The 21,188-nt window shown below is 34.7% G+C and overlaps 2 protein-coding genes across 5 annotated transcripts in view; one reads left to right on the top strand and one right to left on the bottom strand.

Moving 5' to 3' along the window:
* phrf1 (PHD and ring finger domains 1) overlaps positions 1-13,135 on the top strand; it is a 26,303-nt gene extending 13,168 nt beyond the window's left edge. Inside the window, exons 14-19 of one of the 4 annotated variants that reach the window (XM_067378829.1) lie at positions 813-4,394; positions 4,523-4,599; positions 5,900-6,025; positions 6,126-6,254; positions 6,465-6,624; positions 13,107-13,135. In XM_067378829.1, coding sequence (XP_067234930.1) covers positions 813-4,394; positions 4,523-4,599; positions 5,900-6,025; positions 6,126-6,254; positions 6,465-6,623 — 4,073 coding nt within the window. In that variant the 3' untranslated portion in view covers position 6,624; positions 13,107-13,135. The other 3 variants (XM_067378827.1, XM_067378831.1, XM_067378830.1) reach the window with 3 other exon arrangements.
* On the bottom strand, positions 11,010-21,188 carry irf7 (interferon regulatory factor 7). The gene is made up of 9 exons (XM_067378832.1): positions 21,087-21,188; positions 19,109-19,265; positions 18,701-18,869; positions 18,524-18,621; positions 17,583-17,634; positions 17,101-17,229; positions 15,879-16,268; positions 11,726-11,841; positions 11,010-11,644 (listed from the first exon to the last, which is right to left on the bottom strand). The coding sequence occupies exons 1-9, from the start codon at positions 21,164-21,166 to the stop codon at positions 11,501-11,503; spliced, it is 1,335 nt and encodes a 444-aa protein (XP_067234933.1). The 5' UTR covers positions 21,167-21,188; the 3' UTR covers positions 11,010-11,500.

Genomic DNA, 21,188 nt, shown 5'->3' with positions numbered 1-21,188 from the left:
AACTATATATTTAACTAACTATGCAACTGTATATAGTATGGGTATATATGGGTAAAAAAATATTGATTTTAATCAATTCTCATTTTGAACATCAGAAGGTATGTTGCAGACGTCAATAAAACAAACGTAACGTTATATTTAACTCAAAAGTCATTCGTTGTCCAAAAACTCGTTAGTCAGCTAGGAAAATAAACTTAGAGAGGAGCATTTTGATAAATATGTGAACTACATTGCATATTCATTGTATTTTTACTTAACTTCAGTATTTAATTTGTTTGAATAAATCGTTCATGTTTTTATGACCGTGTTTATACAAAAAATTAGTAAAAACATAATCATGTCATTTAGAATTTAATATTATAATGTTATATTATAAAAACTTGTAATTTAGATGTTAGTAGCCTACAAATCAGTGTATTTAAACCTTTAACCTAATTTTATAGTGATGTACCAACTTGGTTGTAGTTTATAGTTTACAGCATTATATATTTGCCTTTGGGCTAACTTGAGTATATTTACATCTGTCTGAATGTTGATTAATGTGTACACCGTTTCTTTCGAATAATCTAGATAGTATTGAATCGCAAGCTTGTGATTTGAATTGAGTCGTGAAATTTGTGTCAATACCCAGCCCTAATATGTATATAAAATATATATATATATAATACACACACCATCTATTTGCAACCACAAACATAAGCCAGACCTTATTGTACTCCTTAAATGCATCTGTGTAGATGGTTTCAGCAATGCTTGACTTGATGTTGCATGATTGTCATCCTTTCAAAGGGATTTTTGTTAATTCCTTTCAGTGTCCCTGTCCTTGCCAAGGAACACTACCCCTAGAGAATCAAGCTCAGGGGAAACGGCAAACACACCAAACTCAGAAACAAGTCCCATCCACCCCTTTGAACAGCCTGGTCCTTCCTCTAGCCCATTGAGGAGGCCCACACCAGTACACAATTCTCATGGATCCTGTTCCACACCACAGAATCCCACATCTCCACCCATACACTCTCCACATCTTCCTCATTCTCACCAATCTCCTTTGGGACATCCCCATCTGCATCCAGGTGCTCTTCACAGGCCCATCACCCTAAATCCACCAAGACCTGGAAATGGTCACTTGAGCACTAATGGGATTAGAGGTCAACCCCTCTCAAGGGTGTCAAATAGCCCTTCTGACTCTCCCCATCAAGACAAGGAGGGTACTGCCCGACAGCCGCCTGTGAGAAAGCCTCCTCCAAAGCCTGTATGGGTTGATGTTTCTGTATTGCCAAGGATACCAAAAATTAAAAGGGACAGTACCTCCAGTGCAAATAGTAGCAGTGACAGCAGTAGCAGTACTTTGCCTGGGTCTTCAGCGACCAGCTTAGCAGGGAATACAGGTAGGGAACGTACCGTTGACCAGCAAGGAATGGGTACAAGTCAGCAAAACAGGACAGTGGATGCTCAGAGGCAAAGAGCAGACCGAACTGGTGCTTCTTCTTCATTTTCTAGCTCTTTCACCTCCACTACATCTTCTTTCAGTGCCTCTGCAAACTCACGCCCGTCCTCCTCCTCCGTCAGTTTCCGTATAAACACTAGTGGAAACCCATGGCAAGCTCGGCGACTTCCTGCATCAGGAGGGACTCTGACTGGGAATGATGAGGAATCATTAAAGAAGAGTAATAAAAGTAAACAGATACTGTTGTCATTAAAAAGAAAAGTCAAAGAGGAGAAGTGTGAGGTCTATGACCCCTTTAACCCTACAGGGTCTGATTCATCTGATAATGAACCAGAAGTTGAGGGTCTTGATGTTAGCACTCAAAATACTGAGTCTCGGGTGGCAGTTGGAGTCAATGAGGATGCCTGTCATCACATCAAATCTGAGCCTATGAGTGAGGACTCCGATATGGAGAGAGACTCGGAAATATGTGCAGAAGTTAAGACAGAACCAGATCCTTGCAGAGACAAACCGTGCAAACAATCACCACATCATTCAGACACAATCGACAGTCAGGCTACCTCAGGAGCTTCTATAAATTCTACTATATGCGAAGCTAGCATAGATCCTGGAAGTCGTGAAACACCAGAAAGTCCATTTCGGAAAACTCAGGAGCACTCCAGATCAAGCTCGTCATGCAGTGACAGAAACGTTAAGTTGGAGGTGAAGTCTGAGCCTGAGGCTAAACCTCCACCCGTCAGGCCCCAATCAAAGTCCCTTGAAGAGTCTCTAGCAAATCTACAAGCAGCTTCCAAAGGAAATGGGGTGTGTAAAGAGCTACCTTCAGTCAGTGGTGCCTTTAATGCTACTAACATAATGGAAAGACCTCACCAGTCCCAGTGCAAGGATAGGAAGCGGTCACCATCAACCTCGCAAAGCCTTTCATCTAAAGACTCTCATAAAAAGAAGCACTCAAGGTCAAAAGAAAAGAGGAGGTCACGCTCAAGATCAAGAGACCGGCGGCGATCCCGTTCAAAATCAAAAGAGAGGCAGCGCTCAAGATCGAAAGAGAGGAGACGTCCACGGTCAAGAGACAGGAGGTGTTCCTCGAGTTCCAGCAGTAGAGAGAGGAAGACAAGTGGGAGAAGAGTGAGTCGTGAGAGGAATGACAACCGAGGGAGAGAAAGACGAAAGAAGAGATCAAAAGAAAGAAGGCGATCTCGTTCGTTCTCTAGATCTAGATCCAGAGAAAGGAGGAGAACATCAAAGGATAAGGGTGAGAATAGGTTAAAGAGACACAAGTCAAGATCAAGATCAACGTCTAGAGAGCGGAAAAGGAGAGAGGATCGATCAGAGACCTCTCGGCGTACAGAAAGGAGCTCCCATAAGTCTGCAGAGCCCATGTCTACTGAGTTACATGAGCCCACTATTGGTTCAATCAAGTCTACAATGACTGTGAAGACAGAGAAAGATGCAAGAGCACACGAATATGGGACTGCTAAACCATCAATTAAACAAGAGACTCGGTTGGTTGACATCACAACTTATGGTCTTGGGTCATCAAGACATAATGACCAGACTAGAGCAGTTAAAGAAGGCAAGGAAGAGGTTTCACTTGAGCTGCTTAAGCCCAAGAAATTGAAACAAGAGGAACCTCGGCCCTTTAGTGCTGTCAAGGAGTTGAAAGATCTCAAAAAGGAGGAGGATCTGGGTCTTAACTTGTATGGAGAATTAGATGGTGAGATCGCAACTCATGGTCTTGGGTCATCAAAACATGGTGACCAGACTAGAACAGTTAAAGAAAGCAAGGAAAATGTTTCACTTGAGCTGCTTAAGCCCAAAAAATTAAAACGAGAGGAACCTCGGACCATTGGTGCTGTCAAGGAGTTGAAAGATTTCAAAAAGGAGGAGGAACTCAGTCTTGACTTGTATGGAGAATTAGATGGTGAGATCGCAACTCATGGTCTTGGGTCATCAAAACATGGTGACCAGACTAGAACAGTTAAAGAAAGCAAGGAAGATGTTTCACTTGAGCTGCTTAAGCCCAACAAATTTAAAGAAGAGGAACCTCTGCCAATTAGCACTGTCAAGGAGTTGAAAGATTTAAAAAAGGAGGAACTTGGCCTTAACTTGTATGGAGAATTAGATGGTGACATCACAACTCATGGTCTTGGGTCATCAAAACATGGTGACCAGACTACAACAATTAAAGAAAGCAAGGAAGATGTTTCGCTTGAGCTGCTTAAGCCCAAACAGTTTAAACAAGAGGAACCTCGGCCAATTAGCACTGTCAAGGAGTTGAAAGATTTCAAAAAGGAGGAGGAACTCGGTCTTAACTGTGGAGAATTATATGGTGTTAAAGAGATGAAAAATGAAGAGATGATGTCTTTAAACATCTTCAGCAAGGAATCACCAAATCGTAATGAAATTAATTTGAACAGTGTTGATTTAGAAAAGAGCCTCACTGGCTTTCAGGATGAAATGAAAGTACAAGAAATGGTTGAGCCAAAAAAGAATAAAATTGAGCAAATATGGCCTGATGAAGATGATTCACCAAGCTGCCGTGACAACCCTCTTGTCATCAGTTTGGATACACCTGACATGGATACCGTGAACTGTAAAAAGGAGCCCACTGAGTCATATCAGTCGCCACTTTTAGAGGAGGACATGGAGTTGTCCCCTCTCCAACCACCAGACCCCCCAATAAAACAAGAACCTGTTATGTCGTCTGATGAAGATATTAGCGTTGATTACTTGATTGATAATTTGGACTTCATTAAGAAAGAAATGAGTGAGAGCTCTGTGGCCGACTCAACAGAAGACCCCAAATCCACCACTCCAGAGGCTCCAACAGGGAATAAGCAAATTACTGAAACAGTTACAGCTGGTGCAAAGTCTAAACCACAGGGCAAAAGAGTTACCTGGAATTTGCAGGAACCAGTAGAACCCCAGTCTGAGAAATTAAGCAGTGAGTAAAATTGTTTGATGTACTACTTTGCACATTTAGTCACATCAGGCTTGGTCTGAAGCATTCAAGCTACATAAAACTAAAATATTTTGAAAATTAGTAAAAATGTTTTCCCGTGCCTTATTTAGAACTTGCACTCTTCAAACTAAAACTCAAGCAAGAAGGGTCGCGAAGGTCTGCTACATCCCAACAAACCTCCAGTCAGGTACAACCTTGTCGTATACTTTCTTTCTTGCAGTATTTTAAAGGGATAGATTCTCCCAAAATGAAAATTGTCATAATTTACTCACCCTCATCGTTGTTTCACACTTATGACTGTAGTCTCCAGAAGACAAAAGAAGATATTTTGAAGAACTTCAAGTGTAAACTCCAGTGATTGCATTGTATATACCAAAATACTGTGAAAATGTTCCAAACCATCATACTTGTGTGGAACAGCTCTAGTAAATACAGAATTTTATTGAAGAGGTTACATAAATTGATCTAAATAAGTTTTTGTGGATACCAGTGCACATCATATTAGTTGCACCTCATATGCAGTTGCTTCAAGCAACCAGAGGGTGTCATCATGTCACTGTTCACATTCACAATTTGCAACATGATCTCTCAGGAAGGTAAAAACAATGGTGATGCAATTCCTATTGTACCCATGTGACCGAAACTGAAAGCAGCCTTATAAGGCTTCACTTCAGATGAAATGAAAGTTATCCTTACACTTGGAAATTGCATCCTTCTTTCACAAGGAGTGTCCCTGACAATTCAAGTTTATTAAGGTTTATTATTGTCATTTTGTGTATCTTCACTAAATCTTCCTGTGAAGTTTTGCATTTCTCCGAAATCATTCAAGTGCATTGATTTTGAGCTTGATAAATTATTATTTCACATTACCTTAAAGAGAGTTCAACCAAAAATGGAAATGATCCCATAATTTCACCCAAAAATGAAAATTATCCCATAATTTACTCACCCTCCAGCCATCCTAGGTGTGTTTATCATTCTTTCAGTCAAACACAATCAGAGTTGCGTTTAGTGCTAGTGATACAGTTATAGATTACAGTTTATAAAGTTACAATTATGGATATTTTTCTTACAAAAACGCTTTGCTTCACTTCAGAACGTCTTTCTTAACCACCTGGAGCCATGTGGATTACTGCTATAATAGATGGATGTGCTTTTTTGGGCTTAAAAAAATGACACCATTCAATCCCATTATAAAGTTCGGAAAAGCCAAAATATTTTTAAATGCAACTCCGATTGTGTTTGACTGAAAGAAGAAAGTCATGTATACATGAAGGTGAGTAAATCATGGGCTAATTTTCATTTTTGGGTGAACTAAACCTTAGCAAAGGGAAAGTCCGGAATATCACAGGAAGCTGAGACACCTCATTAAACTTTTAAACTTTTAATGGGAGTTTTTTATTATTGTGGGCAGTTTCAATGGACATTCCAGCTTAAGTAATGTTATGGGTACTACAGTAATACCATAAATCTATTCCATATTAAAGGACAAAGCTTTATCTAAGGCTGATACAAAACTCACAGCAACAGTCTCCAGCCTTCCTCCCCAAGATGAATCCAGCAAACCAAAATCCCGCAAAGAAGCTATACAAGACCCCAATCAGAAAGATAAGGTGAACAAAGCATCACTGCGCAGTTTCATCACATCGCTGACTCATTTCTTTCCATTGTCTTGATGTCATGAATTTTTAAGCATTTTTTTTCTTTCTGTAGTACATGAAGAAACTTCATATGCAAGAGCGAGCAATAGAGGAGGTCAAACTTGCAATAAAGCCCTTTTATCAGAAAAGAGACATCACAAAGGAAGAGTACAAAGAGATTTTGCGGAAAGCCGTTCAGAAGGTAATTGCGTGACGTCAGATGTTTCTTTTGCAGTTGATTTTCATATTCACTTCCTTTTACCACCCAAGTAAATACATGTGACAAGCACATTTGCAAATACTATTTTGGTTTCTTTTTCTCCAGTGGGCCATTTCTTGGATGAATTATTAAAGAATTATGTTATTACTATGAAAATAATCCCAATTATGTCTTGTTTGCCCCATTCACAAGGTGTGTCATAGCAAGAGTGGTGAGATCAACCCGGTGAAGGTAGTTAACCTGGTCAAAGCCTATGTGGATAAGTATAAACATGCAAGAAAACACAAGAAAGACGAAACTGGACAAAGCCAAAACGCAGACGTCCCGAAAGACTTCCAAACTTCAGTGTGAGGTTATACATCCTTTTCAGACAGTATCATTAGCAATCAACTGTAGATTTGATTACTTTTTAATCTGTGCATTTCTATGACGACATAGGAAACTCCCAAGGGCTCAATCTCTTGTTATCACAAATCAAATGAACAGTTTTGAATGTTTGTATGTTTTCTTTTTAATGTAAAGATCATTTGAAAATATCTGGGTGTGTTCGAATACAAGATATGTGAAAAATCTTTACGTTGCCATCGTTTAAAACGAGTCTTCAAGAGGGTGTTGTGTTTCTTTGCTATTTTAAGCTTATCCAACAGGAAGTGTAAGTTGCTAGACAGGCTTTTGCATCAGACTAAAATATAAAAAGCTCATTTGTGTTAACTAATGTATCATATATACACACACACACAATATGCTTGAACTTGGTAAACATCATCATGAACAACTGACATAATTTTTTTTTGGTATATGACGTACACGCATAAGAACCTCTAGGACGTTCTGCGATCTCTCCGAATACTTAAAAAGAGCATTTATTCGAATTTAAAATATTGTTCTGATATCTAGTCTTTATGAGACTCTGGAATCTATTTGGTTGACTGATTTCTTTAAAGTCTTTTAAAGAGCCTCACCCTCATCGAATGGCTTTGTTGTAAATAGGAAACTCGTGACACTCGTGAACTGGCTACAATGGATCTTTTCTGTTCAGTTGAAAAGTGACTGTTTAGCAGATTTCCTTTTAAATCATGTCAGATGAATGTGTTTGCCAATTGTTTTTCCTGATTGCCATTGGCATTTTTTTTTTTTTTTTAGTGAATGACTGCTTTTACAAATGACATTCAGACTCGAAAATAACCATTTCTTTTTGCATTACTAAATGAAAAGCATTGATAAGAAAAGTTGATTGTAAACAATGCCTGAAAAGTGTAATTCAAAAGGTTTTTCTGAACCCTTTTCATTAATTATCATTTTCATTGCTTGAGAAATGTAACTTGATGTAACTTCAGTTGCAGAACATGTGGCCTGTTTTCCTGTGGCAAACTGCAGAGTTGCTCAGAGAGTTGATTCTTTTCCTGACAGAGAGGATTCTGTTCTCTTAACTGGAGTGAACTTTATCATGTGAATCCAAGCAGTCACAGAATACATGATTAATGATGTAAAATTGGTGCATCCACTGTTTGTGTAAATAATTTTATTAGATTCTTTATTTAATAAAAAAAAAATATATCTTGACATGCTTCTTGCTTGTTTCACAGTTGCAAAAGTTGCTGATATTTAATGATTCAACTGTCAATAATGGATCTCATTCACTAATAATTGTGTGGATTATTTCGTATTTGTACGTACATGAATTTGTTCTTAACCTCGTTCTTATTTTAGTGAATTTGGAGTATTCTAAATGAGCAGCCGCGTGCACAAGGTTATTCATTGATATTCAATACTATTTTCGATATTATGGGGAAAACTACAACATTAAGGGCATAAACAACACAAGAGGCGTCACTCGTATTGTTTTGAATTGGAGAAAGTGGTGGAATAAGTCCCGCCTTTTAAATAAGAGCCAATCGCTGATTGATAAAGTCATCGCGTCACTGCAGCGGCCGTTAAAGCTCCGGTTCCTATAGAAACAGTCAGACTCACGCTTTCTATAAAGACGCACACTTAGGACTGCACATGCGCATTAGCTCGATCCAGTCTGAAAAATTTATTTTTTTGTCATGATTCGAGCGTTTAGAAACAAAATTTATGTGACAGTTGTTGTCAGATTTCATTGGTGAATGAAACCATGTCTTTAAGGGCTTCCCACGTGCTTTAATAACAGGCTTGCATCACTCTGTTAAGCCATGCCGCTGGCGCTGTTTAATGACACGCTCTCGCCTGATCCTCCAGCAATGCCAAGCGTGCCATTCTCACAAGTTCTCACAATAAACACCTTTCATACAGACCCAGATTATAGACACCTCATGAGGCAGCTGTACATACACACATGCATCTGTTATTCAGAGAAACCTCGCAGCTGAACATAATCACTGTATATGATGAAATGTATTTAAGATTAAATTATATTATTTAATAATTTTATAGATGGATTATATAATACAATTATACAACATACTTTAATTATGTAACATACTTTAATATAATAATTATAGTCATGTTAGGATGAAATTTCATATTTATATGACTTCTTAATGATTATAAGTCCATACAGAGTAAGTGCTTTTTGAGCAAGAGTGCTTTTAGTTCTTCCTATATTTTGTTGTAAATTTAGAATAATTTTTAGTACGAAATTTTCGGTGAATCATGATTTGTTCTTAAAATTCTTCATACGCACATTTCACGCACAAATTTGTGCGTACGCATGCTTAGTGAATGAGACCCAATGATTGCACAATTAGTCATATAATAAACCATGTGCAGAATTATTAGGCACGTTGATTTTTATGAAAGCTCTGATCATATTTTTTTTTCCAAGCACATTTTACCAATTCCAAACCACACCAATCCTAATAACTACTATAAATTTTGTAATTAATCATTTATAAGTGATATATAATTGTTCATGAAGGCTGGAAATAAAACATGCCTTATATTCCGGTGTGCAGAATTATTAGACAAGATTTCTGTTACAGGCAAAATGAGCCAAAAAAAGAGATTTAACTGGCAAAAAAGTAAAAAAAAAAAAAAAAAAAAAAATATATATATATATATATATATATATATATATATATATATATATATATATATATATATATAATATATTTTAAATAATGCTCATGAGAAGGATTCAATACTGGAAATTGCAAAGTTGCAAACAGTGGTACAAGAGGATGTGGTGCTGGTCCTACAAGAGTCACTCTCAATCTGTCTGTCTATAAAGCCTATAGGAAATCAGTCTTCATGTATTTTACTTCACTTCAGCTTGTGATTCTTATTAAGTGGGGGTCATTTTTAAGGGTTCTTCACCTAACCTAAGTCTCTGAGATCCTGACACCTCACACTTCTGAAGACTCCAGGTACAGTAGTTTTCAGTTCTGGAAAATGGTGGTGCTGGACCCAATGAGCGTTTTGCTGTCCAATGGTCATGCCTTAACTTTGCAATTTATAGTATTGCATTAGTATTCCAGCCTTCTCATGTGCATTTAGTAACTTAGACTGAAAAGTCAAAATTTAAATCTTTTTTTGGCTTGTTTTGTCTGTAAAAGAAAACCTGCCTAATAATTCTGTACACCTGAATATAAGGTGTTTTTCATTTCCAACCTTCATGAACAATTATATATCACTTATAAATGATTAAATGCAATATTAATAATAGTTAAAGGTACAATTTGTGATATTTGTTTCCGCTAGAGGTCGCTAGAAGCCTATTGAAAACAAAGGCGTAGTTTGATGACGCCAAGTTTTAGAGCGGAAACTTGGGACATGCGTGGTCTCCATCTCAACGGACGGTGCAAAAGAATAAGGATTGGAGTCTGGAAGAACTCATGTTTGTGGATGCGATTATTAACGTTACTGTAGTATGAAGCAGAGCCGGACCAAGTGTTGCAGGAGCTGAATGAGGAGCTGGAGCGATTGATCAACACATGCCTCACGAGCAGCAGGACTTTTATTATGACACAGTCGCCGGCGCCGCTTCCGCTTTTCCGGTCATGAGTTTACGGGAGCTGTCCTTGTCGACAGAATCAGCGGCAGATGGTAAACAGTAATTATGTTCCATAAATAAGTAACACAATCCACCATAAAACGTGCAAGAAGTAAATAAGGAACTGCTTGAAGCAAGCTAGTGGTTTGCTGGACGCTAGACACTACTTCCGCATTTGTCCACGGCACTGTTGTCATGTGGTTTCTACGTCAGTAAAGGCGGTAACAAAGGTAACTGCGTCATTGACAGGCGACTGCACTGCCCCGTGTCACTGTTTAGAATGGGGAATTTCTCATGATTTACAAGTAGTTGAAAACATTAAAGATATTGTAAGTAATCAGCTGAACAAAATATATAACACTGGCCTAGTGGTTTTTGGATATTTTACTGCAAAAATCTTACATATTGTACCTTTAATATTTATGTGGTTTGGAATTGGTAAAATGGCCTTGGTAAAAAATAAATAAATAAATTTAAAAAATCTGAAAATCAACTTGCCTAATAATTCTGCACAGTGTATTCCGAAAATAATGTTTAGTTAGGAGGAATTTTGAAAATGTCTAGTTGTGAAATGTGCTGAATAGTTTAGTTATAGATCTGTGAATTTTCGATTTTGAGTACATCTTATTCACTGTCTTACATGTAAATATACATTTAATGTTTATATTTAATACATATTTTATATAATGCAATATGTTTTATATTAACATTTTTAAATGATATAACAAAATAAATATTACATTTAACATATATGTTTATTCAACTTTGACATTTTTACATGATGTCCATCATCACTCTTTAGTTATTGGTATCAGCATTATCCAATAAATTAACAGCCACAAAAGTCAGCCACTACTTTTTAAATGACTCCATTTAATTTCATCAATCTTTCTAGATATCACATTCATAAACAAGGAAACAGACAAAAAGCAAATTTAGCCCTTTGGGCAAAGTGTGAAAGATTCTTCACTAGAAGACAAGATATTAAAATGAGACTGAAGCCCTCATTAGAAAATATTAACAAGGAGATGTTTCAGACAATAGTTTCATTGAGATTACCATCAAACAGTAAAAGACCAGCAATGAGTTTTGAGCAAATACAAGATCCGCAAAGCAATCCCCCCAGAATGCCCCATGGAAATAACCTCTAAAAAAAGATCTCTCAGTTTGCATTGTGCTAGAAGTAAACAGTAGCAAAACGAATAAACTTGAAAATGAATGACAGCTGACTAATTTCATGGTGAAAACAGAAGCTTTAGTCCATTGAAGGCAGACCCAAAGAATTTATAAGGTCAAAAAGGCTGTTGTGGGAGATCTGCAAGCTAACGTTATCTCGAAGAGAGGACGCTCCCTCCATTTGAGCTCTTTCATGTAATTCGCGGCATATCAGAGGGACAACCTGCGAAAGATGAAAAAGATACGTTATATCTTAAACACTTAAAATGCAACTAAAAATGTGTTTCTGTTTTAAGATATTTACTTTGACAGTGATGAGTTTTTTCTCCAGTGGTTTTCCATCAGGGAGCTTCTCCCCAAAGCACAGGTAGATGGTGTAATCCGGAGACCCCCGTCTGTTCTCTTTAAAATCCACCAGATCTGAAAAACAATTGTGATATTCGAATCCGAATGAGAAAACACATTGCTGTAATACAGTTGAGGTTGTTATTGTCTATTTAAAGACAGCATTTGTAACATACTGTCAGTTACAACAGAAAAGATTTTCAACTTGTCCATCAGTTTGTAAAATTTAAATATTTAATATTAAAATCATAGCTTATACTGTCTAAACTGTTACAGTAGCATATTTTGAAACATTATCTTTTCCCCAGAATAAACACGCTAACAGGGTTGAAGGCTAAGCAGTCAATTCTGCGATTTGCGAGAAAATTGAAAAAAAAAAAAAAAATTTGTCAACAATTTGTCAGCGAATGGAACTTAACATTTGTTTTAAATTATATTTATATAAGTATTAGAGTAAATAAAATGTATTTAAAATGAAGGTCAAAATGAGTAACAGGGTTGCATAATTCACAGAAATCGGTCACTCAGTAGTTGTTAGCTAGTATGGGATTAAATGCTGGTTTTGTAGTTAGCTATAAACATATTTTCCATAAATTAAAGAAAAATATTTGTTCAGCGTTTTCTCTTCTTTTTTTCCAGAATAAACACATTAACAGGGTTGAAGGCTAAGCAGTCAATTCTACGATTTGCGAGAAAATTGGGAAAAAAAATGTTTTTTTACTTGCAGTTTTTTTTTTTTTCAACAATTTGTCAGCGAAAGGTGCTTAACATTTGTTTTAAATTATATTTATATAAGTATTAGGCTAAATAAAATGTATTTAAAATGAAGGTCAAAATGAGTAACAGGGTTGCATAATTCACAGAAATCGGTCACTCAGTAGTTGTTAGCTAGTATGGGATCAAATGCTGGTTTTGTAGTTAGCTATAAACATATTTTCCATAAATTAAAGAAAAATATTTGTTCAGCGTTTTCTCTTCTTTTTTTCCAGAATAAACACATTAACAGGGTTGAAGGCTAAGCAGTCAATTCTACGATTTGCGAGAAAATTGGGAAAAAAAATGTTTTTTTACTTGCAGTTTTTTTTTTTTTTCAACAATTTGTCAGCGAAAGGTGCTTAACATTTGTTTTAAATTATATTTATATAAGTATTAGGCTAAATAAAATGTATTTAAAATGAAGGTCAAAATGAGTAACAGGGTTGCATAATTCACAGAAATCAGTCACTCAGTAGTTGTTAGCTAGTATGGGATCAAATGCTGGTTTTGTAGTTAGTGATAAACATATTTTCCATAAATTAAAGAAAAATATTTGTTCAGTGTTTTCTCTTCTTTTTTTCCAGAATAAACACAGTAACAGGGTTGAAGGCTAAGCAGTCAATTCTACGATTTGCGAGAAAATTGGGGAAAAAAATGTTTTTTTACTTGCAGTTTTTTTTTTCAACAATTTGTCAGCGAAAGGTGCTTAACATTTGTTTTAAATTATATTTATATAAGTATTAGGCTAAATAAAATGTATTTAAAATGAAGGTCAAAATGAGTAACAGGGTTGCATAATTCACAGAAATCAGTCACTCAGTAGTTGTTAGCTAGTATGGGATCAAATGCTGGTTTTGTAGTTAGTGATAAACATATTTTCCATAAATTAAAGAAAAATATTTGTTCAGCGTTTTCTCTTCTTTTTTTCCAGAATAAACACATTAACAGGGTTGAAGGCTAAGCAGTCAATTCTACGATTTGCGAGAAAATTGGGAAAAAAAATGTTTTTTTACTTGCAGTTTTTTTTTTCAACAATTTGTCAGCGAAAGGTGCTTAACATTTGTTTTAAATTATATTTATATAAGTATTAGGCTAAATAAAATGTATTTAAAATGAAGGTCAAAATGAGTAACAGGGTTGCATAATTCACAGAAATCAGTCACTCAGTAGTTGTTAGCTAGTATGGGATCAAATGCTGGTTTTGTAGTTAGTGATAAACATATTTTCCATAAATTAAAGAAAAATATTTGTTCAGTGTTTTCTCTTCTTTTTTTCCAGAATAAACACAGTAACAGGGTTGAAGGCTAAGCAGTCAATTCTACGATTTGCGAGAAAATTGGGAAAAAAAATGTTTTTTTACTTGCAGTTTTTTTTTTTTTTCAACAATTTGTCAGCGAAAGGTGCTTAACATTTGTTTTAAATTATATTTATATAAGTATTAGGCTAAATAAAATGTATTTAAAATGAAGGTCAAAATGAGTAACAGGGTTGCATAATTCACAGAAATCAGTCACTCAGTAGTTGTTAGCTAGTATGGGATCAAATGCTGGTTTTGTAGTTAGTGATAAACATATTTTCCATAAATTAAAGAAAAATATTTGTTCAGTGTTTTCTCTTCTTTTTTTCCAGAATAAACACAGTAACAGGGTTGAAGGCTAAGCAGTCAATTCTACGATTTGCGAGAAAATTGGGAAAAAAAATGTTTTTTTACTTGCAGTTTTTTTTTTTTTTTCAACAATTTGTCAGCGAAAGGTGCTTAACATTTGTTTTAAATTATATTTATATAAGTATTAGGCTAAATAAAATGTATTTAAAATGAAGGTCAAAATGAGTAACAGGGTTGCATAATTCACAGAAATCAGTCACTCAGTAGTTGTTAGCTAGTATGGGATCAAATGCTGGTTTTGTAGTTAGTGATAAACATATTTTCCATAAATTAAAGAAAAATATTTGTTCAGTGTTTTCTCTTCTTTTTTTCCAGAATAAACACAGTAAGAGGGTTGAAGGCTAAGCAGTCAATTCTACGATTTGCGAGAAAATTGGGGAAAAAAATGTTTTTTTACTTGCAGTTTTTTTTTTTTTTCAACAATTTGTCAGCGAAAGGTGCTTAACATTTGTTTTAAATTATATTTATATAAGTATTAGGCTAAATAAAATGTATTTAAAATGAAGGTCAAAATGAGTAACAGGGTTGCATAATTCACAGAAATCAGTCACTCAGTAGTTGTTAGCTAGTATGGGATCAAATGCTGGTTTTGTAGTTAGTGATAAACATATTTTCCATAAATTAAAGAAAAATATTTGTTCAGTGTTTTCTCTTCTTTTTTTCCAGAATAAACACAGTAACAGGGTTGAAGGCTAAGCAGTCAATTCTACGATTTGCGAGAAAATTGGGGAAAAAAATGTTTTTTTACTTGCAGTTTTTTTTTTTTTCAACAATTTGTCAGCGAAAGGTGCTTAACATTTGTTTTAAATTATATTTATATAAGTATTAGGCTAAATAAAATGTATTTAAAATGAAGGTCAAAATGAGTAACAGGGTTGCATAATTCACAGAAATCAGTCACTCAGTAGTTGTTAGCTAGTATGGGATCAAATGCTGGTTTTGTAGTTAGTGATAAACATATTTTCCATAAATTAAAGAAAAATATTTGTTCAGTGTTTTCTCTTCTTTTTTTCCAGAATAAACACAGTAACAGGGTTGAAGGCTAAGCAGTCAATTCTACGATTTGCGAGAAAATTGGGGAAAAAAATGTTTTTTTACTTGCAGTTTTTTTTTTTTTTCAACAATTTGTCAGCGAAAGGTGCTTAACATTTGTTTTAAATTATATTTATATAAGTATTAGGCTAAATAAAATGTATTTAAAATGAATGTTAAAATGAGTAACAGGGTTGCATATTTCACATAATCTGTCACTCAGTAGCTAGTTTGGGACCAAATGCTGATTTTTAGTTTGTGATAAACTTATATTATTCATAAATTTAAGGGGAAAATAAATTTTCAAAAAAATTTCTGCACAATAAGTATGGTAACAGGTTTGAAATTTGAGATTTACCCATACAGTCAATTCTGCAATTTGTTGAAAAAACTGAGAAAATGGCATGAGATTTTTTATTGCTATGCTGTAGAAAACACCCTATGATGATGTCACTTCCTATATGTCACAATTTTAAGGAATATTTCATTTTTGTAATGGGGAACAATCATGGTAACAGGGTTGCAAATGGTGAACCAAGCTATAAAATTATGTTTTTGGTAATTAAAAGTTGTTTGCAAATGAATTGGATATTAATTCAACATATTATAGAACAATATTCAGTATGTTTAGTAAATACTCCCTTCTCATCATTTATACCTTTTATGTACTTATCAAAACTGAACAGTTGCTCCTTGGAGTTCTGATGCAGTTTTCTGGGCTCTGGGTTCTGGATCTCAGATGGGTCACTGGTGCTGACAAAGACCTTACACTTGTCCTGACGGAAGCCGTAGATGCCATACTGGTTCACCTCCAGCTGCAGACCTCTCTGAATGCTGTCTAGGATGCGTTTAGTGAACTGAATCTGTTTGTGGTCGATCAGACCCTCGGTGGTTGGGAAGCGTATTGGCTCTCCAATCAGCTCAGATGGGTCACACTGGTAGTAAAACTGAACGAGTGACGAACACAGGCGAGTTTTCAAAACTTCTGTTCTTCTGTAGTTGATCGAGATCTCCAGGTCGCAGAGAGCAGGAACGTTCCATTGCTGTGCTGGAAGTAACATTATATAACACAATTTAGAGATACACTACTATGTAATATGCAATATTCTAGATATGGACAGTGTCAATGGTTCAAATACAACCAACACAGTCTCGTGGCATATTTTACGTTTTGTCAAATTTGTGGCGAATTCATACAATCTCATTCATATATTTTCGCCCCACTTACAGTTAGGTTTTGGGTGAACCTTAATGAAAATTATCCCATGATTAACTCAACCTCAAGCCATCCTCGGTGTATATGACTATCTTCTTTCAAATGAACACAATCAGAGTTATAAAATATTCTGGCTCTTCCAAGCTTTATAATGGTAGTGAATGGTGTTCGAGATTTTGAAGCCCAAAAAAGCACATCCATCCATCCATCCTAAAAGATATCCAGTCAATTTGCATAGGTAGTCTGCCAGAAGCTAGTTATTTTAGTTTATGAAGTTTTAAATATGGATATTTTTCTTACAAAAATGCATCGCTTCACTTCAGAAGGCCTTTATTAACCCCCTGGAGTCGTATGGATTACTTTTATGATGGATGGATGCACTTTTTTAGACTTCAAAATCAGGAGTGCCATTCACTACCATTATAAAACTTGGAAGAAACAAGACATTTTTTTTTTTTACCACGGATGGCTTGAGGGTGAGTAAATCATGGGATAATTTTCATTTTTGGGTGAACTAACCATTTAATGTTTGCTTTTTTTCTTAAAATTGTATGTTTTTATACTAATCAAATTGTACAAATTAGCCAACTTGTAAAAAACAGTTACAATTTCTTATGAAACTTGGTTGAATAAAACTGTTTTGGCGTCTGGTGTCTTGTGTTACCAGTAGTGTAGGGTTGCTGGACTGGGTCAGGCATGTTGTTCTGCATGCATTGGTCTGGGTAGGGTGTCCCAAAGTAGCTCCTCGAGGTAGTCTGTATGTTTTGTTGGGAACAGTCCCATGGTTGGGTTTCTGTGAATAGAAAGAGGGTATATTGTGAATGTGCCGAATCCAAAGTGCCTCCCCATCTATCACACTTCCTGCCATGGAGCAAAACTTGCTAATATAATGCTTATAATGAGTCAAGTGATGTTAAGTCATCTTTATTTATATAAGTATGCATTGTGCTCAGACAGAAGTCACTTTCAAAACAGGCAGCTTTCTGTTGGTCAGTGTATTTGTGTGAACTTGACAATTCTGACCACACAGATCCTATTGAAATGACTGGATTTCAGTATGTGACTGACCGCACATTAAGATTTGAGTTGCTAAGTCATGATTTAAACTACTAAATGTACTCATCGTAGTGATGGTAAATTTTATACCTGCCGGTTGTGGATTTAGATGCATTGTCTCCACCTGGCTGAGCAATTCCTGCTGTAAAAGACACAATATAATATATTTATTATATTTTCAAAAATATATTTAAATCACTTTATTTATATACAATACCGGTCAATGTGGAATATTTACGATTTTTTAAATAAAGCATTTTGATCAAAAATACAGTAAAAATGATAATATTGTAATGTAAATATTATTTAAATATTAAATGTTTTCTTCATAAATATAATTTAAAATGTAATTTACTCCTGTGATATCAAAGCTGAATTTCAGTGTCACACGATCCTTCATAAATCATTCTAATATGATGATTTGACATGCAATCATTAACAATTATTACTGAGGCTGAATTATTAATAATGGTTCTTATTGTGATCAATATTTTTTTTCAGGATTCTTTAATTCATAGAAAGTTATTATAATTAATGTAACATTATAAAGGTCTTTACTGTCACTTTTGATCAATTTATTCCATCCTTGCTGAATTAAAGTATTAATATACGAAAATATGAAGCAGCAAAAGCTGTTTTTAACATTGATAATAATAATAATATGTTTCTTGAGCAGCAGATCAGCATATTAGAATGATTTCTGAAGGATCATGTGACACTGAAGACTGGAGTAAAGATGCTGAAAATTCAGCTTTGATCACAGGAATAAATTATATTTTAAAATATATTAAAAAAGAAAACTGTTCTTTTAAATAATAATACTTTTTCACAGTTTCTTCTTTATTTTTTATCAAATAAATGCAGCCTTGGTGAGCCTAAGAGATTTTTACAACAAAAAAAAGAAAAAAATATGTAATTATTCCAAATTTTTTAATTCAAGTAATATTTAAAAATATTTCATATTTAAAAAAAGAATGAATTCCATTTATTGTGTACATATCATCATTAACAGTCATAAATCTGGGCCTTACCTCCATGTCTTCAGGCATGTAATCATTTGTGCTGAAGACCTCAGAAATGAATGGTAGGGGAAGTTGAACTGGCTCTGCACTCTGTACCTCTTGGTGATCTGAAGAACAAGATTAGCCAGAGCTTTATAAATCAACTCATTTTTCCATGACAAGTGCAGATTGAGCAGTTAAACTCACTTTGAGGACGGATAATGCGATAGACTTTGTGTTGGTCGTCCGGATCTTTGGAGTGATCCTCTAACATCTCAAAGTTTTTCAGACTATAAAGCGCACAACGGAAATTTGTCTTCCATTTGGCTTTGTCGTTAGGGTGCTCGTTGATCTTCCCACTGACCACAGCCCACTCCTGTAACAAAGTGCATGTTACATTTATTTCAAGTTAGTATAATTCAAATCAAGTCATTGGTGCATCATCAGGTGTGAATGGTCTATAAAACAATTTAAGGGTGAATTCCACTCAATGGTTAGGAAATCCCACCCCCTCTTTTTTAATTGCACCCCCCTTTGAAGATCTTCAGACTGCAGCTATATGCCTCTTGGACCATTCATGCAGAAGTGAAACGTGTGATGAAAGGAGGAAGTTACCTTAAATATTTTAATATCCTCGTCCCCAAGGTCTTTTCTAGAGTTGTGTTTCCAAGGGATGCGAAATATGTCATTGCCTATCATGCGCACTCCCTCATACCGCCCACTTTCCACCTGCTCTATAAGCCATGGGCCGAACTGAGGTTTGCCGATTGTGCTGCATAAAACAAAACAATGAAAGATAAAAAAAAAAAAGAGAGATTTGATTAGTGACGTCATTGTATGTCAGACAGCTGTCTACTGAATGCACTAGAAGCTTATTTTAAATTTACATTTATAAGCAATTTTTTAGTTTTCTTTTTTAAATAATTGAATTGTCAATGACGTGACGGGTCACTTTTCTGTTCAAAGGGCCTTAATAATAATAAAAAACAAAGATATGACATTCAAAGTATGTATGGTAGTACAACTATATCTCTTTTATTGAATCCAAAAGGTTTTAATTATATTTTGCACATTTTAAAGTTTTTGAAGTGTCAAAATGTCATTTGGTTTAACTGTCCAACGACCAATCTTAAAATGTAATACATGTATGTATTTTTTATTCTGGCATGATTTTATAACATCAAATATCAACATAGTGCAAAATTTTATTCAAATTATGTGTAGAAGTTGTTGCTTTGTTATGAGAAAAAAAAATGTCCTGAAAAATGAATTTCATTGATGTCATTCGGAGTAACCAATATAAAGGGACCATTTTGGATCAAGTCATGTTGTCAGTATCATGTGACAGGATGTGACATCATTCAGACACCTGCAAAGGACCACATGGTCGCGAAGCAAAGTAACTAACTCTCTTTTAACTATGTGAAAAATTCATGTCATCACGTCATTCGGTAAAACCGCTATAAAACATGGAAAATGTTGTAATATTTTAAAAACTTGTACTAAATATAAAATGTTTGATTGTCCTTTTGCTAACTAGGTAGGTAAAACAAAAAAAATTAAAAAATTTTGGTTAAACCAAATGACTTTTTTGGTGACAAATTTTGCCAAAATCAGTGTTAATTGATTATAAAAACCACATAATCTCATTGTTAACACTTAATAAAACTTCAAAATTAATTATATCTCCATTATGTTTTTGTTTTTTTGTTTTTTTTACACTTTTAAAGACCTTGTTCATCAATGACCCAGGCCTAATTTTCCAAATAACTTATAAACTCAAATACACTATATATGCCACACTGCAGTGTTTATCTGTGCTAAATGTAAATATACGGATTTTGGTTGAATTTTAACAATATTAATTTTCTACAATATTTTGCTTTAATTGAAACTTCTATCAATATATATATACAATTCAAACTAAAATGTAAAATAAAATGTCCAAAATAATTGCCTACCATAGTTTTTTTTTAGAACTTCATATTACCTTTTACTTTTTAAAACAGTATGCAAAGATACATGATTTGAATATGTAAATATATAATTAGCAAAATCATATATATATATATGATTTTGCTAATTATATATTTACATATTCAAATTATCTTTGCATATATTATGTATCTTTTATATATATATATATATATATATATATATATATATATATATATATATATATATATATATATATATATATATAATTATGTATCATTTATATTTTATTATATGCATTTTAATTACATTATCTGTAGTCTATTCAACTGTACTACCTTCATATGCGTCTCAAACCGAGTCAGCTGCCTTCCTAGATAGCATATTTGTGATCATCCGACTGATTCTCGGATGATATTAAAAAATAGACTTTATCTCCATTGTTGAACTATATGTAAGTCAACATTTCTGTCCGAAAATGTAGTTCAAATCACTACCCCTATACCTAACCCTAACGATAACTTCAGAAGGAAATGATAGTGTAACTTGACACAAACTGTAAACTTGTCCCTCTTTAACACGGCTCCTCGTGCTCGTGCACTAGGTTTTGAGACACAGCCTATATTTCATAATAATGATAATAATTCCTTCGTCTTACCTCTGCATCGCTGCCATAACTTCGGGTCCTGAAGCAGCTTTACTACCGCGGAGTTTACATGGCTCTGACGTTACTCTCATGTTTATATACGGGTAAACTCGG

The sequence above is a fragment of the Chanodichthys erythropterus genome, chromosome 24, assembly GCF_024489055.1.
Source record: "Chanodichthys erythropterus isolate Z2021 chromosome 24, ASM2448905v1, whole genome shotgun sequence".
Classification (NCBI taxonomy): domain Eukaryota; kingdom Metazoa; phylum Chordata; class Actinopteri; order Cypriniformes; family Xenocyprididae; genus Chanodichthys; species Chanodichthys erythropterus.
Note: the sequence above shows the minus strand (reverse complement) of the source record. Positions and strands in the feature narration are given on the sequence as shown.

Bases quoted from the DNA above. Each gene is read 5' to 3' on its own strand.
- irf7 (XM_067378832.1), bottom strand. From the start codon at position 21,166: ATGAGAGTAACGTCAGAGCCATGTAAACTCCGCGGTAGTAAAGCTGCT. The intron at 17,635-18,523 runs GTAAGGCCCAGA...TGTCTTTTACAG, and splicing joins ACATGCCTGAAGACATGGAG to CAGGAATTGCTCAGCCAGGT. The intron at 16,269-17,100 runs GTAACACAAGAC...TGTTACTTCCAG, and splicing joins CCAGCAACCCTACACTACTG to CACAGCAATGGAACGTTCCT.